At 55.7% G+C, this 18925-nt stretch overlaps 1 protein-coding gene across 1 annotated transcript in view; it reads left to right on the top strand.

Annotated features, from left to right (window-relative positions):
- CACNA1A (calcium voltage-gated channel subunit alpha1 A) overlaps window positions 1–18925 on the top strand; it is a 177225-nt gene that overhangs the window by 115404 nt on the left and 42896 nt on the right. Inside the window, exons 21-26 of the mRNA XM_081091349.1 lie at window positions 3109–3168; window positions 3907–4013; window positions 12213–12312; window positions 14169–14329; window positions 16146–16283; window positions 17845–18046. Of these exons, the coding sequence (XP_080947475.1) occupies window positions 3109–3168; window positions 3907–4013; window positions 12213–12312; window positions 14169–14329; window positions 16146–16283; window positions 17845–18046 (768 nt within the window). The remainder of the gene's footprint in view (window positions 1–3108; window positions 3169–3906; window positions 4014–12212; window positions 12313–14168; window positions 14330–16145; window positions 16284–17844; window positions 18047–18925) is intronic.

Below are 18925 nucleotides of genomic sequence, written 5' to 3'. Positions count from 1 at the left end.
GGCTCCCGGAGGAAACCAGCTCCAGCAGCAGGGCTGAGGCCACAGTCAGTTATCTGCCCAGCTCCCCCGGGGCCTCAGGGGCCCAGGCCACAGGAGGGGCCGCCAGAGGGCTCAGCAAAGGCGTGCCTACTCCAGGAGACCAGAGAAAGGGAAGGGGCCTGGAGGGGGCCGCAGCTCCCAGCACTGTGGGAACCCAGGCAGGGCTCCAACCAGCCCCCAAGGGGTTGCAAAGGGTCTGTTCCCCACTCCATCTCACAGTTGAAACTTCTCCCCTCAAAGCCCTCCTCCCCTCGTCAAGAGCACGGTGCCATCTGATGCCCAGCGACCCCTCCCAGGGTTCTTCCGATCAGCCCAACCAGAACAGGCCTCAGAAAAGTGCGTAGAGCATGTGGGATCCATTTAGCAAGGACTTCAAAGTGCACGATGCCCATGTAACCACCACCGGGGCAGGAAGTAGAACGGAACCGCCCCTAACCTCAGGCGCCAACTCGATCACCCCTCTTCTTCCCTCTGGAGGGGCATTCAAATCAGGGACACCATGCGGAGACATGTTTGATTCTCATGACTAGGGGCGCGTTGGGGGTGCTACTGACATCTAGAAGTGGAGGCCTGGGGCGCTGCTCATTGCCCTACAGTGCCCAGGGCAGCTCCCTAGGGCCTAGGCCAGTGATGGCGAACCTTTTGAGCTCGGCGTGTCAGCATTTTGAAAAACCCTAACTTAACTCTGGTGCCATGTCACATATAGAAATGTTTTGATCTTTGCAACCATAGTAAAACAAAGACTTATATTTTTGATATTTATTTTATATATTTAAATGCCATTTAACAAAGAAAAATCAACCAGAAAAATGAGTTCACGTGTCACCTCTGACACGCATGTCACAGGTTCGCCATCACTGGCCTAGGCGAATGCTCCCAGCCCAGATGTCGGCCGTGTCGACCCTGGAAAGCCCTGCCCTGGAGGTCACCATGGCCCCGCCTCTGGAAGGCGCGTTTCTTAGCTTCTCTGATTTTCCCACCCGCACATGTGTCCTTAGACGCTAGAATTCCTTTTTGCCCGTTTCTAACGCTAAACAGGCGGAGTCGTGCTATGCCTTGCTCCTGTCACCCAGCGCGGCGTCTGCTGTGAGATGGTAGCGGCAGCCGTGCTTTTTCATGGCTGTTTAATATTCCACCGTGTGGAGTGACTCGCTTGCTCATCTTCCTGTGGATGAGCGTTTGGAGTGTCTCCACTTCAGAATCCCCAACTCCCCACACCTGGGCATGACCTTCCCCGGGGTGTGAAGCCAGGGTTTGGATCAGAGAATTTGCACTGGTTGGGCTCGCCAGATGTGACCAGATGTTTACTGGATGACGCTGTGATGGTTGTACTGGCAGCGTATGGGGTCCTCCTGCTCCCTGGTCTTGTCAACACTTGGTGCTGGCGGCTCTCTCATTTGGCCGACCTGCTGGGCGTGGAATGGAATCCCACGGGGACTTCGCTTTACGTTACTCCTGCGATAAATGAAACTGAGAACCTTTTTGGATGAGATTGAGCCATAGGAAGTTGTCATTTATGTAGGTCAAAAGGATCTAAATATTAGATATGGTTGAATCTGACTTACGGGACTGTTGATTTCTTCTTATCCAACTTCCTCAGCTCTCCAGAATTGATTCACCTGACCATCTGGCCTGCTCTTCCCCCAGTCCTTTCCTGCTTTCCTCCCTTCCTTCCATTCATTGCTTCACTTAGTTGTCATTTAATGAGCAACTATTATGTGCCAGGCACAGATCAAGGCTTGACAGTACGAGATGGTCTCTGCCTTCCCAGAGCTCACAGAGCACCAGGCCTGTGGCCGTGCTGTGCCCTCTGCTTGGCGAGACTGAAATGCTCTCCCGCCACCATCCCCTCTGCCTGCCCAGATCCTTCCAGCCCCTTGTGCCTGCCGCCCACTCCAGGAAGTCAGTGCCTGGCCACACTGGTCCCTGATGGCCCCTCAAAAGCCACACGTAATGAGAATGGGAAGTGTGACCACACAGGTCACAGAGGCCCAGAGCTCCCGCAGGACCCAGTGCGGCTGCAGCCATTCACGCCTTCATTCAGCAAACACTTCTTGAGGACCTACTGTATGCCTGGCCCTGTATTGGGGGTTGGAAATGCCACAAGGACAAACATGCCTGTCCTCAAGGGGCTAACATTGTTGTGGGGAACCTGGACAGTGAGATTATCAATAACTGAAACAAGGGGTTTGTCAAGTGGTGATAAGTGTATGTGTGTGTTGGGGGGGGGGGGGGGAGGCGGGTGGAGGAGAGACTAGGTAAGGACCATCACAAGTACCAGGAAGGGGCATTTTAAACAGACGGTCAGAAAGGGCACCGAGAAAGTGATACATGAACCAGGCCACAACAGAGAAGAGAGAGGGATCAGGTGGGACATGGGGAAGAGCGTTTCAGACAGAGGGAACAGCCTGTGCAAAGGCCCTGAGGTGAGGACACCCAAGGTGGCAGGATCCACACAAGTGAGGGGGAGAGTGAGAGAAGGTGAGGGCAGGGGGGTGACTAGGCAGATCGTGCAGGGGTTTGGGGACTATGGGGTGGACTTCAGTTTCTGCCTGGAGTGAGGTGGGAGCCACAGAGGATTCTGAGTGGAGAAGGTCCTGACCTGACTCCGGTGCTCGCAGTCGCCCTCTGGTGGCGGTCCTCTGTAATTATCAGCCCTTCAACAAGAATCAGACAAGTTCCCCCTGCGCTTAACTGTGCCTACACCGTCGCCATCCTCACAACAGCGTCACATCAGAGACGTGCTGACATGTGGCCTGAAGGGGACCCAGGCTATAGGACATTATTCGTCCAGGCAGACCCCACCTGGCCTGAGCAGATTAAAAAGGTGCCCTTCCCATTGGCCAGCAAACCAGCCTAGCAGTGATTTTGTTAGGACTTTGCTGCCATCTGCTGGACCGTTTCTTCCACAACATACAAATCTACACTGTGAGGCGAGGTGGGAGGGGCCCTCGTGCAATGCACGCCCTGCCCAGCTGCACCGGGCACCTGGGTTGCTTCCTCTGGGTGGACACTCTCCTCCTTGGGGACAAGCCATGACCCACTGCCCCTTGCGTTCATCCCCTGCAGGTGCTGCGATATTTTGACTACGTTTTCACAGGCGTCTTTACCTTTGAGATGGTGATCAAGGTGAGTGCCAGGGGATTCTGCTCCCTCAAGAATAGCCCCCTGGCACAGGCGGGGGTTAGAAACGCCTGTGTGTTTGAGGAGCAGCAAGGCCGGTGTGATTGGAAAGACTGAACGAGTGGAGGAGAGAAAACCAGGGCAGGGAGATGACAGGGACAGGTCGTGCAGGGGTTTGGTGGCCACAGGGAGGCCTTTGGCGTTTACCCCAAGTGAGTGGGAGCCCTAGAGGGTTCAGAGCAGAGGGTCGTGACTGGACTGGGGTGCTCACAGGCGCCCTCTGCTGTCTGTGGGAAGGACAGGCTTGGAGGGATCGATCATACAGGGTGGATGGGAGCCATAGAGGGTTCAGAGCAGAGGAGGGAGGGTGGGTGGGAGCCAAGAGAACTAGGAACAGATGATGGTGCCGGCCCAGACAGTGATGATGGGGGCCAGGTAAGGGTGGAAGCAGATAAGGTGACAAGACATGGGCAGATTTTTGGGACCCAATGTGGGGTGTAAAACAAAGAGGAGTCCAGGGGAACCCCGAGGTTTGGGCCTAAGGACCAGCAAGTGAACGCTACCTTTCATGAGGGGCCAGCTCCCATGGGTGGGGGCTTCTCACTCCTCCCCGAGGTCCTCTGGCCTCTGCCCCATCCGTCCAGGAGGAAGTGATCCCACTGGCGGCCATGCCTCTGGAAGGGTGGGGGCCGCTCCCCACGGTGGGGGTGAGCGGCCTGAGCCCTGTCTCTTCTGCCCCCGTAGATGATTGACCTGGGGCTCGTCCTGCACCAGGGTGCCTACTTCCGCGACCTCTGGAACATTCTTGACTTCATAGTGGTCAGTGGGGCCCTGGTGGCCTTTGCCTTCACGTAAGTCTCTTCTCGGGGCCTCCACCTGCCTCTTGGGTCCCCTCCCCCGGCCTGGGGCCACCCGTTGGGTCAGAGGACGTGGTCTCATGGTGTAGAGATGGGGAGCGTGGGCCCTGGGTCGTGGGAGGCATCGCATGCCACTGGGAAGAGCTGCGGTTGGCTTTTGCATGACGCCCACCGTGGAGGAAGGAGAAGGGACCCCCTGCACACCTTCTGCCTCCTCAGTCGTGGCCTCGCTCTGCTGCTTCCCGTAGACTAGCCCTGCCCGGACATCTCATCTTCCTTCTGCTCCATGTCATGTGGGGGGCCCCTAAACGACAACCAGGAAACAGATGTGCATGAGCGTTCGGGCCCCACCCTGTGGGAAGGCCCCGTAGCCGTAGACTTGGTGACTCCCCTTGTGTGTCTTTCGCTTCTCCTGGTGGCCCTGGGGCGCGTGGCCTAGTTAAAGGGCCATGCTTCCTCGGGCAGCTCCAAGACAGCACCCCGGGCTGAGCCGCCACCAGCTCCTAGGGCAGTGACGGCGAACCTTTGGAGCTCGGGGTGTCAGCATTTTGAAAAACCCTAACTTAACTCTGGTGCCGTGTCACATATAGACTTTTGATATTTGCAGCCACAGTAAAACAAAGACTTATATTTTTGATATTTATTTTATATATGTAAATGCCATTTAACAAAGAAAAATCAACCAAAAATAATGAGTTCGCGTGTCACAGGTTCGCCATCACCGGCCTAGGCCCCTGGCGGCAGTCTTAGCAGCGCATTCCTCAGGTTGTAGGCGTACGGGTCGGGGTGGAAAGGCCTGACCAGCCCCTCATCCAGAAGCGGATCTTCTTGGGGTCCCTGTCTGTGCCCCTCACAGTGGATCTTCAGGGACCTGCCTCCCCCACAGGGACCAATCGGGGGCTGCCTCTGCGCCCCGCCTTCCGGCTCCCTGCCCAGCAGATCTGCAGGGGGGTCTCGAATGGCGCCCTGAACAGACTGAGGTCGTGGTTTGTCGTGAGGGCCCATGGCCGATCTAAGGACTGCAGTGCCCGCTCCCGGGTCTCCCCGGGGAATGAGGACGGTCAGGCGGTGTCTGAGGCCCCTGAGCTGCGGTGGGTGTACCCTGAGGGCCAGGAGGCGGATTACGCTTCTGACTCAGCCAGGCCTCCCATCCCCTTTTTTCTCTGTCTTCTACTTTCTCATCTTCCTATCTCTGCTCTTTATTTCCACCCTTGTTCCTTTCTTTCCTCTTTTTTTCTCTCCCTCCTCACCTCCCTCCTTCTCTTCTTCCCTCTTTTATAAGTAATTCTTTGAGTATTAGAGCAGTGGAGGAGATTATTTTAAAAATCAAGACGTGTGGCCACCCTATTAAGATGTTCTGTAGGTAATGATAATAATGGTGGTGATGATAACGATGATGAAAAAGTAAAATGCACGGCAAATGGGAGAATTAGCACAAATAAGACACGTCGATGGCCTTAATATACAAAAAGCAATTGCAAATCAATAAGAAACACTGGCCCTTGATAGATAAATGGGCAAAGGATTCAAACGGAAATTAATACAAATCAGATACAATTTGTTTCCCATCAAGTTAGTACCAGTTTCTTGACAGGGGGAGGGGGGGATTTTTAAAGATAAGACACAGGCTATATGAGAGTGTGATGAAATACACCCTCCCTCCCTCCATCAGCTCCTATGAGGGTCAGGCAGGCACCTTGGTGGGCCCTGAAAACGTTTAAATTCTGAAGAGCCAAACATTTGACTGCCCTCAACCTGGAGTGAATCCTTCTCAAACCCCCTTCCCGCCCTTGCTCCTGTTTCTCTCTTTCTTCTTTCTCCTCCCCCTTTTTCTCTCTCTGGCTCCCTCTCTTGCTTCCTCTTCTTGCTTCCTCTCTCCTCTCTGTTTCTTTCCCTCCCTCCCTCTCTCTCTCTCTCTCTCTCTCTCTCTCTCTCTCTCTCTCTCTCTCTTCTTTGTACTCCTTTCCTTCCATCTTCCTCCATTCCTTCCATTTTCTCTGTTCATTACTCTCTCAATCTCTCTCTCCCCCCTCCTCCCTCCATCCCTCCTCCCTCTCCTTCTCCCCCCACCCCATCTCTCTTCCTCTGTCTCTTCCTCTCTTTCCCTCCCCCACCCTGGCCCATATCTTTTGGGGATGGGAGCCAACCCCCTGCCTAGCCTGCGTGTGGCCTGGAGACGGCAGACTCTCCACCATGTGCTCCGGCCTCAGGAGACCCCGACCCTCCTTGTCCTGACGGGGAAGTGGTCTTCATGACAGGGCCGGCCGCTCCTCAAGCCCTCCAGCATGTCCTCTGCCCAGCAGCTCCAGGGTCCATTTGGTGGCAGAAAGGGGGGGGGGGGTGCCTATCAGTCACACCCATCTGTTCACACACAGCCCTGGGTTGCCAGCTGTGCCCTGGGTGTTGGGTTTTGCCCTCCGTGGCCACCTCTGGGTGTGGCATAGCAGAAGTGATGTCTGTTCAACTGACCCTGGCACTTCCTCCCTGACCGCTGGTGAAGCTGATGTGTCCAACTCTGTCCCTGAACTTGACCCTCACAGTTTGGGGAAGGGGAGGCCTTCAAAAGGCTCAGAAACAAACCTTTCGGCCACAGAGCTTGTGCCATGACGGACTGTAGTTTGCAATATGCTGTTTCTGGGCTCCCTGGGCCCAGAAAGAGGCTCCCCTCTAAGCCAACCTCATCTGCAGAAACCAAGTTATTTTTCCACCAAAAATCAATCAGCGGATGATTCTTTGTGCTGCAAAGGAATCTGCCACAGGGAGCGGGGGTTTTCTTATTGTTTGCATTTTCTTTCCCAATGTAGCCATACGAAGGCATTCTAAATGAGGCTGCAGATATGGACAACATATTTGTAGAGTCAACCTGCTAGCTTATGACCTTGAAAATACCCATTCAATTTTTTTTTAATCCCTCTGCAAGGAAAGGGTCCGGACAGAGACCTGAGGCCATCCTGTGAGCCTTGGTGGACTAGTCGCTATCACAAGAACTGGGGGGTGCAAGATTTTGCCAGGGGAATCCTGACAAATGCCAGGGACTCTCATGGGGTATTGGGAGGGCTGACAGTTACGGAAGCGCCTGTTCGCGACGGGCGTAGGGACGGGAGAGCTAGACCCTGAGACCCCGACCCAGACACGCCCTCCCACCTCACGGCCCGGAATCCATCTGGTGCTGCACATCCTCCACATCAGGGCTGCAGGCCCAGCACAGCTGTCCAGGCACCTTGATCAAGGCACTCCTGCATGCCCACGGGGCCAGGTTGCCCGAAAGCTAGCGAAGGAGCCCTCAAGCTGCTCCTTTTCACCCCAGAAAAGCTTTAGAATCCTCCCACTGGCTGCAGGTTTCTGGCATTTCTTGCCCAAGAAGGTCTCTTGCTCTACGAGGACTTAGTTTACTGTCTTTCTTCTTACCAGATAGATGTCCTTTTGGCGGGAATAGCGTCTGCTCTGAGGCCCTCAGCCCGAGAACCCAGCCCCAGAGCCCTTTGCTGCTTTTCTTTCTGGTCCTTTAACTTGCTTTCTTAGTCCCGTGTGCCTCTCCCCTCAGAGACAAGGCTGAGACCCGCCCTCCCCCCTCACCTCCACCCCCTGCAAATATTAGATTAACCTTATTGTTTTAGAAAAAGGTTCCTGCAAACGTCTGATTTCTCTCCAGATGTTCAAGTCCATTAGCCTCTTTGTGCCTCAGTTCCCCCATAAAATCAAGAAACTCGACTTGGTAATAACGATACTAAACAGCCTCCATGTATGTCACCTTCATAACCACCCCCTGTGGGAAGCTCTTCGTGCTCCCATTTCGTAGATGAGGAAACTGAGACCCGGAAGGAAATGAATCTTGCAAGATCATGAATCGAATTTCATGGTCAGACTCAGGGCTGCTGCCCGGCTCCCAACCCCAATCGCGAGGGCTTTCGGAAGTTGGCACGTTCCGTTGGTAGCCCAGCAGCCTGGGTTCCCGGAGGCCCCGACAGGCCCCAGAAATCCAGGGGAAGAGGCATAAGGCTGTTCCCTTCCTTGTGGAAAGGAATCTTGCTGTTCTGGCCTTTCGGGGTGGAAGCAAGGATTCTGCTGCGGGGCTGTGACTGTGGCCCCGTCGCGATATGAAAACGATCCCTGTGGTCCCCCAAGAGATGTGTCGAAGCTCTCCTGACAGGCTCCACCCTCCTGCACCTTGCCCAAATGTCTGTGTGTGCACCCTGCTCCATCCACTGACCGTGTGCCATGTCCATGTGACCACATTAACGCACCATCTCATGAGCCATCACGCCTAATATCATGCTCCGTGCCCATGCATCGAGGCGGGCAACTGACATTTCTCAGCAGCTGGCAGATCACGATCCTGCCCTCACTGCCAAGAGTCCATCTGGTGCTGCCACTCCTCCCTCAGGGCAGCCCAGCACAACTGGTGAAGCACCTTGATCAAGCCGCTCCTGCATGCCGAGGGGCTGAACTGCCAGGAAACCAAAGAAGGAGCCCTCAGGCTGCCACTTTTTTAATCCCCATTCTCAAAACAGGCCCCCTCCCCGTTGAAGGCGTTATTTTTTTCTTGCGTGTGATGAAACAGAAAGATTAGAGTGCAAGACGAACACACCTGGGTTTAAATCTCAGTCTGCTGCTCCCCACCTAGATGGCCTGGGGCAAGTCACTCTCCCTCCCTGGGCCTCGGCCTCCTCCTCTGGAAAACGGGCATACAGGTATCATCTTCCTGCAGGGAGATGCAGAGACATTTAGACGAGTCACATGTTGCACGCACAGAGCATGTTTAGTAAAAATCACTGCCAACGATTGACTCCTTCCTAATCTATAAAGGAGAGTCTACACACTTCTGTGTGCGCAGCAATTCCTAGATACTTTGAGGTTGGAGAGCCACTGAGCTCATGGGACAGGGTGGGGGGAGAAGAAACCCAATGGGAGCATTTGTAGGCATTTAAGCCTTTTTTTTTTTTTTTTAATAGCACTTCCTAAGGGATTATGGGTGGCACATTCTCTAGAGCACTGGTTCTCAACCTTCCTAATGCCGTGACCCTTTAATACAGTTCCTCATGTTGTGGTGACCCCCAGCCATACAGTTATTTTCGTTGCTACTTCATAACTGTAACGTTGCTACTGTTATGAATCATCATGTAAATATCTGATATGCAGGATGCATTTTCATTGTTCGCGACCCAAAGGTTGAGAACCGCTGCTCTAGAGGATCTGCTTGGCGGTGGGGTGTTCCCCCCATTCTGCTGGCGGCCGAGTTTTTCTCAGCCGGCTCTGCAGTCCTGGAGGGAGGGCTGCTGGAGGCCAGGGGCTCAACTCCAGGCCCGCGTTTTCTCAGAGGACTCGGAGTTGCCCTTCGTGTCACCCCGTGACGTAGGGGATAAAGCCGTGAGCGTAGCTCCTGCCCGCTGAGCACCAGGGTCCCCGATGCCTGTTTTACAGACGAGGATGCTAATGAGAGCAGAGCTGGGATCTAAACCCAGGACCCCCAGCTCCAAGGCGCGGGACCTCCACGGCGTTCCGAGGCCTCCCGGCGCCAGCACCTCTGGAGAAGGGCTGTTTCTCCAGCTCTTGGCAGTGACCTTCGGTGGCAGGCTCGCCTCTGGTCCTCGGTGACCCCCTGGCTGCCCTGCTACTTGGAAATTTGGCTTCTTGGTGTCCTTGGGCAGTGCCAGGGGCCTGCCGAGCGCAGGGGGCCGCGCGGGGGGCTCCCTGATGGAAGGATGGACATCAGCCGGAGCCGCGGGCCTGAGGCTGCCCTCTGGTGTCGGGCGGGACAGGGGTTCTCAGGTGTGTGTGCCTGTATGTGCGTGTTCTGTGTTCTCTCTTCTGAGGCCGCTTACGATCTGTCTCTCCCTCCGACGCCACCTCACCAGGAGCAGTACACGGTAAAGTCTCTCTCTCTCTCTCTCTCTCTCTCTCTCTCTCTCTCTCTCTCTCTCTCTCTCTCGTCTGCCTCTCGTTCTCCATGCTCTGGTGCAGCCGTGTTGGTTCTGGGCCTGTTCCCACGGCCTGTGTCCGTGCTGCTGTCCTGTCGCTTGTAGTGACCAGAGACCCCCTCAGCCTGCTCCCCGGAGAGGAGGAGCCCTGAGGGGTCTTGGCCGCTGCCTCCCACCATGACCACCGTTAGCTCAGTTCTGGGTGGAGAACAGGAGGTGGGGGGGAACCTCCGGGGTCTGGTTGCCATACAGCCTTTGGCCTGGGTGGTAGTTACCCGAGGACTGAGAGTGTCCACCTCCCCGGTGAGAAGGGGGAGCAGGCCAAAGCCCCTCCCCCCAGGTGTGTCCACACGCCCAACAAAGTGGTTCCAAAACCGCGTCGTTCTCTGGAAGAACGCCTTGATCAGCCTGCCCCGGAGCCCAGCTGCTAGGGACACGCCACTCGGCACCTGAGTCACAGGACGGCTTCTCAGCCTCACCCGGGGGCGGGGTGTCTCCTGGAAGAGGGGCCCCCACAAGGGCCATGGAGTTGCTTTCAGATGAGCAGATGCACTCCAGGAAGCGTGTCCCCCATGTCAACCATTCACATACTATAGGGGCACAGCCTTGAGGCAATAATGGTGACTTTGGTTTAAGAGAGAAAACACGTGGTCCGGCCGATGTGGCTCAGTGGTTGGGTGTGGACCCATGAACCAGGAGGCCACTGGTTTGATTCCATCAAGGGCACATGCCCAGGTGACGGGCGCGATCCCCAGTAGGGGGCGTGCAGGAGGCAGCCGATCAGTGACTCTCATCATTGATGTTTCTGTCTCTCTCTCCCTCTCCCTTCTCTGTAAAATCAATTTAAAAAAACATTTTAAAAAGAGAGAGAGAGAGAGAGAGAGAAACACATGTTCAGGCTGCTGAATCCTGGGCCATAAGAGATGTCCAGTTCTCTTTATTCCCTGAAAAAGGAGAGAGGGAGCTCTAAAAACGCAAATGGTGTGAGGAATGACGCTCTTGCACCTGGATACTCAGACACACCGTGGCGGGGTCTGTGGGAAGGCTCTGTGATAGGAAGATGGTTGCTAGGAGACTGACACCCCGTCCCAAAGAACTCTGATCTGAATCCACATGTGTCCCGAAACCACAGGCCAGATGTATGCTGGGCGCTGAGACAAAAAAACAAGGCTACAGGGGAAATGAGCACAGAGAAGAATAAATCGCAGCTTAAGCCTTTGAGAAATGTTCGTCTAAAGCCAAAAGCAAAGACAGAAGGATGGTTCTGGAACAGCACTGGGGTCTGGCAAACCCAGAGGCAGCTGGGAGCGGGGGTGGGGGGGGGGGCCTAACCCTGACCTTCAGGGCTTCGTGGTCCGGTGGCTGGAGAAGTGCAGGGAGGGCATTCCCAGCAGCGGGAACAGCATGTGCAAAAGCTGGCAGAGGCAGGCGTGTGGCAGGGGGTGGGATGTGCAGCATTGGGAATGCAAAGGTTACGGTAAGTTGGACGGGATTTCAAAGAGCCTTGAACGCCACACTTCTCGGAATTCAGATGCTCCAGGGGGATTCTGAGCAGGAGAGGGAGGTGGTCATTGGCTTTGACCACTGAGTGCAGAAGGGGTGGCAGAAGAGAGAGACCGGGGGGGGGGGGGCTGGGTAATGGGGGTCCAACCTAAGCCGGTGGCCGGGGGCAGATGGTGGAGATGTGGAGGAGGGCGGCCCACTGGGGGTGGGGATGGAGGACAGGAAGTTGGACGTGACTCGCAGGTTACTGGGTGGGTGGTGTGTGCCATTCCCAAGCCTCTGGTGGCCGCACCCGGTGTCCTCCTTGGGCGCCCGAGTCCTGGTTGGCTAAGGGTGTCATGGCGTCCCCAGAGCCTGCGCTGCTAAGGCTCACACCCAGTGGACCAAACCCCGGACTCAGGGAATATTCGGGGTAGGGGTGTTGGTTTGAGGGCCGCCTTAAGCATTTCCTAAATCCTGTTGGAAGGGTGAAAAAAAATCTTATTTTCTGAGAGCTTGCCAAGGCCACCTCCAAAGAGAACCCGGGGCAGCCGGCTCCCCTGGACGGGGCCTGAGGCCACCGCAGGCAGCTGCTGGGGGCCGGGCAGATGGTGAGGGGACTTCAACAAGCCTGACCCAGAACCACAAAAGGCCATCTGCTCACGGGCTCTCCAGCCCCGCCCAGCAGGGGTAGGGCTCCAGGGCGGGCTCGTGCGGAGCTGTGGGCCACCCACCACCCAGCCTGACCTCCGCCCCGTCTCTTCCCTCCTCCCCACCCTCACTCCCTCCACAGCGGCAACAGCAAAGGAAAGGACATCAACACAATCAAATCCCTCCGCGTCCTCCGGGTGCTACGACCTCTTAAAACCATCAAGCGGTTGCCAAAGCTCAAGGTGAGGCTGGGCGTGCGGGAGGCCTGGCAGGGGTGCCTGTGCAGGTGGGCGGGGTGCACACTGCCCAAGGATGCGACATTGAAGGGGGTGCTGAGAACAGGGCCATTATATACGGATATTTGTATTACCACCACTTTCCAGCAGGTGGCAGTAAACTGGTTGATCTAACACAACCCATGAACAGTATCATGACAATTTTCCATTAGATGAAACATCTCCCTGTGGGAGGGTCGGAATCCTTTTTCTTATTTTCTTTTTTAAAAAATATATTTTTATTGACTTCAGAGAGGAAGGGAGAGGGAAAGAGAGAGAGAAACATCAATGATGAGAGAAATCATTGATCGGCTGCCTTCTGCATGCCCCCTACTGGGGATCAAGCCCGCAACCCGGGCATGTGCCCTTGGCCGGAATCGAACCAGGGACCCTTCAGTCCAAAGGCCGACGCTCTCCCCACTAAGCCAAACCGGCCGGGGCTCCCTTTTTCTAATTCACGTGAAGGCGTCCTGTGGATAAAACGGGGTATGACCCATACACTGGGTGTCTGGTCGCTCATAACCTTTGACTTATCGCCGACCTGTCCTGGGCTCCAGTATCTCTTGTTCCAAAATCTCGTGACCCAGCTTTCCCCGAAAGCTTATCATCCAAAATGAAGAAAAGAAATGAAACCTCGTCACTCGAGCACATCTTTGAAATGTAGGCTCTGCCTGAGGGAGGGCATGGTCTCTTCGCGTGGAAGTCCAGTCACTTTGTCTTTTACTCACGTGGATTTATCTTACAAGGACGTGCTATGTCCAGTTTCTCACAGTGGAAAACCAGAACCCACTGTTAACCGAAGGTAACACTAAGTACCTGTTCAACCAGCTTCAGATGCTGCTCTGAAAATCCAGCCGAACACTGTTGTCTGACAAAGGCTTTGAACGCGGATGCTGCCCTTTCTTGGCTAAAAGGAAAAGCAGCAACGTTAGGGGCTAACGTAGCAGCAACTAAGGAAGACTCTCCTTCCCCCACCCCTCCCCCCCGCCCCCCCCCCCCCGCAAGGATTGAAGGAATTGGAGCGGGAGTAACTGTTACCACGCAGTTCAGTGGTACTTAGTGCTGGGCTCTTTGGGGATGTCTGATATCTCCAGGGGGTGCCCCTCATCGATGCTGATACGCACGCCGCTATGTTGAGGAATGTTACCAGAGATGACACGTGGCTGCCCTTGGAATGTGAACGTGCGCTTGCACTGAGATGCGGGGGATCCCAGCAGCATTCGGTTCGCCGGTTCTCTGCCGTTTTCTGAGTCACAGCCCCCGTGAAAGCCATGCACGGACTCCCCCGGGGGAGAGCTGGCCACACCAGCCTGTCATTCCAGCCGGTCCGGTCATCCGTGGTGCCCACTCACCGTTAGGACCCAATGTGATAGGAAGCAGAGCGGTGGGGGGCACCTCAGACCAGGACCCCCACCTTCTCTGGGGGTTGATGGAGGGTTCCATCGTGCTCAGGGCAGAGCCTCTGGGGCACAGCAAGTCCTCTCTTGGACCCAGAACTGCAGCTGATGAGGACAGGGAGGGGTGTGAGGCAGGAACACAAAAGTGACAGGAAATGATCTCTCCATTGAGGACCTAGCCCCTTGCCCTGAAGGCTGAGCATGTAACTCGGAGGGGCTCAGAGGAGCGGTTCCAGGAGTTGAGGTGGGGCCTTGTAGGTGCATAGAAACGGAATTGGGTCCTTCTCAGAACGGCGTGGCCTTCGCTTGGCTCGCGTCCTGGTCTGTAAAATGGGAGGAATGGCAATGCTCTGGGGTCGTGGGCCGCTGGAGGGGAGGCGAGGCCGGCCCCAGCCCCTCACACCCTCTCTCCACCCCGCCCCTTAGGCCGTGTTCGACTGCGTGGTGAATTCTCTCAAGAACGTCTTCAACATCCTCATCGTCTACATGCTGTTCATGTTCATCTTTGCCGTGGTGGCCGTGCAGCTGTTCAAGGGCAAGTTCTTCCACTGCACCGATGAGTCCAAGGAGTTTGAGAAAGACTGTCGGTGGGTCTCCGCTCTCCAAGGCGTCCCCTTGGGGGCTGGGGGGGGGAGGGGGCGGGCAGCAGAGGCAGCGCTCTCAGTCTGGGGCCTGGAAGCTGCCGTGCTGGGCGTGGGGAGGGACCGCCGGGGTCTGGGTAGGGAAAAACAGTTCTGGAATTTAAGTCTCTGTCTGTCCCTCTGGGATGCACCATAAACCAGCTGCTTAACTTTTTAGCCACCGGCTTTGTCAAGTGGGAACAGTAATACACGTCTGCATTCCCTTATTCGAAGCCTTGACAGGCAGATGCGCTTCAGATCAGAATGTTTTGATTGGAGGTTTCAGAAGGGTTGCCTAGTGCATGTCCGCACAGGCCTAGCACCCTCCGCTGGGCCAGAGCAGCCCTGTTCTCAAACAGTGTTTCTGTCCGGAGACGTGTACCTATGTGCACCAATTGGGATAAGTAACAAGTATCCAGAGCCTCGCATCCGGTTGGGTCAGAGAGTGAGATCGGGGCGGGGCGCCCTTGTCAAGGGCCGGGCAGGAGAGGCGGTTGGGGTCCCGGCCTCCGTCCGGAGGGCTGGGTGCAGCCAGAAGCAGCGACAGCAGGGAAACGAATGGACATTTTCTGGGAAAACTTTATCTCTGGAAACTAACATTCGAATTTTTTTTTAGTAATTTTCTCTTTTTTTAAAATACATTTTATTGATTTTTTTACAAAGAGGAAGGGGAGGGATAGAGTTAGAAACATCGATGAGAGAGAAACATCGATCAGCTGCCTCCTGCATACTCCCCGCTGGGGATGTGCCCGCAACCAAGGTACATGCCCTTGACCGGAATCGAACCTGGGACCCTTGAGTCCGCAGGCTGACGCTCTATCCACTGAGCCAAACCGGTTAGGGCAATAATTTTCTTATTTATTTTTATTGATTCAGAGAGAAAGGGAGAGGGAGAGAGAAATAGAAACACCAATGATGAGAGAGATCATGGATCAGCTGCCTCCTGCGTGCCCCCCACTGGGGATCAAGCCGACTATCTGGGCAGGTGCCCTTGTCCAGATTGAACCCGGGACCCTTCCGTCTGCAGGCCAGCGCGCTATCCACTGAGCTAAACCGGCTGGGGCACTAAAATTTGAATTTTGTATAATTTTTACGTGTCAGGAATGATTTGTTTTCAACCATTTAAAAAGGTAAAAAACAAAAAAATGCAATTCTTCGCTTGTGGGCCGTACAGAAACTGGTCCAGATTTGGTCCAGGGGCCGTAACGTGCCCACCCCTGAGTTAGGAGCAGGGCTTTGGTTTCCAGAACTTCCTGGCTGTGGGGATTGTGGGCCTCACGGTGGGAAGGGAGCTCAGGAAAGCGGCGCCTCATTAACAAGCACCCTGAGTGCTGCCGCTGCCGCTGGCCCGGCAGATGCTGTTGTTTTGGTGGCTGTTTCCCGGAGCTGGAAGGATCCCGGGCATTTGGCTAGGAGTCTGGAGCTCAGCCCTGACTCTGGCCCCAAAAAGGAGCAGCCACCACCCCCGCTGGCCTGATGGGCCCAGAACTGTGCCTGTCTCTCTCCCTGCTCTGAACCCCCCCAAATCTGAGACGAGAGTTTCCGAGCTGGAAGAGAGCGCTAGACTCAGTCGGCTCTCCCGCAGTTCGCGGGGTCACGGCATCATCGCGGGCTGGTCTCCAAGGGCACCCCCCCCCAGGGAGCCAGAGGGGGTGTCGCTGCCTCCGGGCTGAGGGAGGGGCAATGTGGGCAGGGGGCCCCTCTTCCCCCTCCTCCTGTCTCCAGGAGCCAAAGACAAGTGTCCCGGCCCCCTCCCTCCCGCTAACGGCCGTTTCTGTGTCAGGGGCAAGTACCTGCTGTACGAGAAGAACGAGGTGAAGGCCCGGGACCGAGAGTGGAAGAAGTATGAGTTCCACTACGACAACGTGCTGTGGGCCCTGCTGACTCTCTTCACCGTGTCCACGGGGGAAGGCTGGCCACAGTAAGCGCCTGGCCTGGGAGCCCGCAGGCGCAGCTCAGGCCCGGGGGGGGGGGGGGGGGGGCGCAGGGGAGGAGAGGGGCTGAGAGCCCAGGGCTGAGAAAGATCTGGGAGGGGCGGTTTGCTCCTGACTCCCCAAGATGGGGAGCCTGCTAGATGCCCGGGGGAGGGGTGGGGGGGCGGGGGAGGGGGCTGTCACCAGCACATGGACCTCCATGTGTGGTTGGGCTTCTAGGGGCAGAAGTCCAGCCCTCACTTAGCGTAGGGGCTGCAGTCACGCCCTCGCCACCCTCTCTGTGCTGGTGAACGCAAAGCTCCCAGACGGGCTGAGGACCGGGCACGGTCCCAGCCCGACCGCGGGGCCCTTCCCTCCGAGGGGCCGGGCCTGGTGAGATGGCGAGGCCGAACCGCACGTGCGGGCCAGAGCCTGTCTTCATGTACAATCTGGGTGTTGTTCCTCGTGGGCTCGGGAGCGTTCGTTCGGACGTATTAAAATATCGGAGTGAAATACCACTTATCTTGGTTATGGAGGATGTTGGCGCTCCCTTATTTGTGCCCACGGCAAGCGCCTCGCTGTCCTCGCCCTCGTCCCGCTTCCCCGCCCCCCACCCCAGATCTCGGAAGCTCCAGGTGGAGGCCGGAGATGCCAGCGTGTGCCCTCAGCACCCTCACCTGCCTCCTCTCAGCAGCCATGCCAACCCGCACGTCTCTGCTCCCCCACGCACACACTCGGCACCCACACACGTGGGCCAGTGCTAGCCCAGGAGGCACCTTTGGGTGAAATATTTAAAGATGCCCCTTCCTCCACAGACTGCACTCCCATCTGTCAGAAAACCATTTGCAGTGTATTTAGTGACTTTGCTCCAAGAAGGCCCTTCATGGCTACCTGCCCAAGAGCTGTCATCGCGAATGCACAGATCTGTCACGTCTGCAGTGCGAACGGCACCGCTTGATACAGAGCCCTGAGCTGTGCCCAGCCTCTGCACCGTGCAGAGCAGCTGTGCACACCCTCGCCCGTGCATCCCCATTGCACCTCCACCGCTCCTCGCCTCCTGTGCTCACACACACACACACACTCACACACACACACACACTCACACACACTCACACACACACGCTCACACACACACACACACTCACACACACACACACGCACCTGCCTCCATGCCCCCTACTCACTCCTGGTTTCAAATCCCAACTCGGCCACGTCAGAGTGGGTGATCTTCGCCAGGTCACTTTAAATTGCCGGCCCTTCGTTTCCTTGTGTGCAAAATGGAGCCAGGGAGACCCTCCCTAAGAGGGTTGCTGGGAAAATAAATACACCGTTGAACATCGCTTCTGGCACCTCACAGGCTCGACATGCATGGTGGCAAAAGTAACCGGCATGGTTGTTAACACTCCCCACAGACGGAGGAGGTGGGAAGCCAATGGCTTCATAAAGTAACCATGGTAACTGGAGTCAGAAAACAGTGATTGCTTTTCTTTCTTGTCCACTTTCTCTTAATATTTCTCTCCGTTCCTGTTCCCTTGTCCCACTCGCCCCCTCCCCCTCTCCCCCCGCAAGGGTTCTCAAGCACTCCGTGGATGCCACCTTCGAGAACCAAGGTCCCAGCCCCGGGTACCGCATGGAGATGTCCATCTTCTACGTCGTCTACTTTGTCGTGTTCCCCTTCTTCTTCGTCAATATCTTCGTGGCCTTGATCATCATCACCTTTCAGGAGCAGGGAGACAAGATGATGGAGGAATACAGCCTGGAGAAAAATGAGGTGCCGCTTTCCAGTTGCATCCCCCATTTAAAAGTGGACACTCCCCACCCTCCCCTCCCCACATACACACATAGACACAGAAACCAGCTTCTGCGGGCAGGTGGGGCGGGACCCGCAGCATTCTTCCAGCAGAACCCCGTCTGCAGGGCAGCCCTTCCTGGGGTTTCAGAGGAAAATACATCAGACAGAAGGTGTATGTGTCAGTCAGTTCAGTAACAAGCATCCCTGAGATCTCAGTGCCAGATAGCCATAACGGGGGTGATTTCTTTTTTTTTTTTTAAATATATTTTATTGATTTTTCACAGAGAGGAAGGGAGAGAGATAGAGAGTTAGAAACATCGATGAGACAGAAACATCGATCAGCTGCCTCCTGCACATCTCCCACTGGGGATGTGCCCGCAACCCAGGTACATGCCCTTGACCAGAATCGAACCTGGGACCCCTCAGTCCGCAGGCCGACGCTCTACCAACTGAGCCAAACCGGTTTCGGCAACGGGGGTGATTTCTTGCTTACTTTGCATGCCCACATGGCTCTGCTCCATGTCACCATTATCCACGTTCCCTCCAAGATGCCTCAGATAAAAAAGAGAGTATGTATAGCAAACCACCGTCCAACTCTTGAGGCTTGGGACTAAAAGTGGCACAAGTCACCTCTGCTCACGTTTCATTAGCCCGAGTGAGTCACTCATCCACGTGTGATGTCAGAGGGGCGGGGAAGTATAATGTCCCCCAGGGAGAGGCGGTGAATAGTTATGAATGAAGGCCCAGCACACCAGAGTGGGTAGACATGGTCCTTTGTCCTCCTCGCATCATCCAGGCGAGGCGGAGGATTTAGAGTGTGTCCTTCCTCTCTCTGTTGACACCTAAGACGTCATGACC

The sequence above is a fragment of the Myotis nattereri genome, assembly GCF_964212035.1.
Source record: "Myotis nattereri genome assembly, chromosome: 5".
Classification (NCBI taxonomy): Eukaryota; Metazoa; Chordata; class Mammalia; order Chiroptera; family Vespertilionidae; genus Myotis; species Myotis nattereri.
This window is presented reverse-complemented; position numbering and strand designations above follow the sequence as displayed.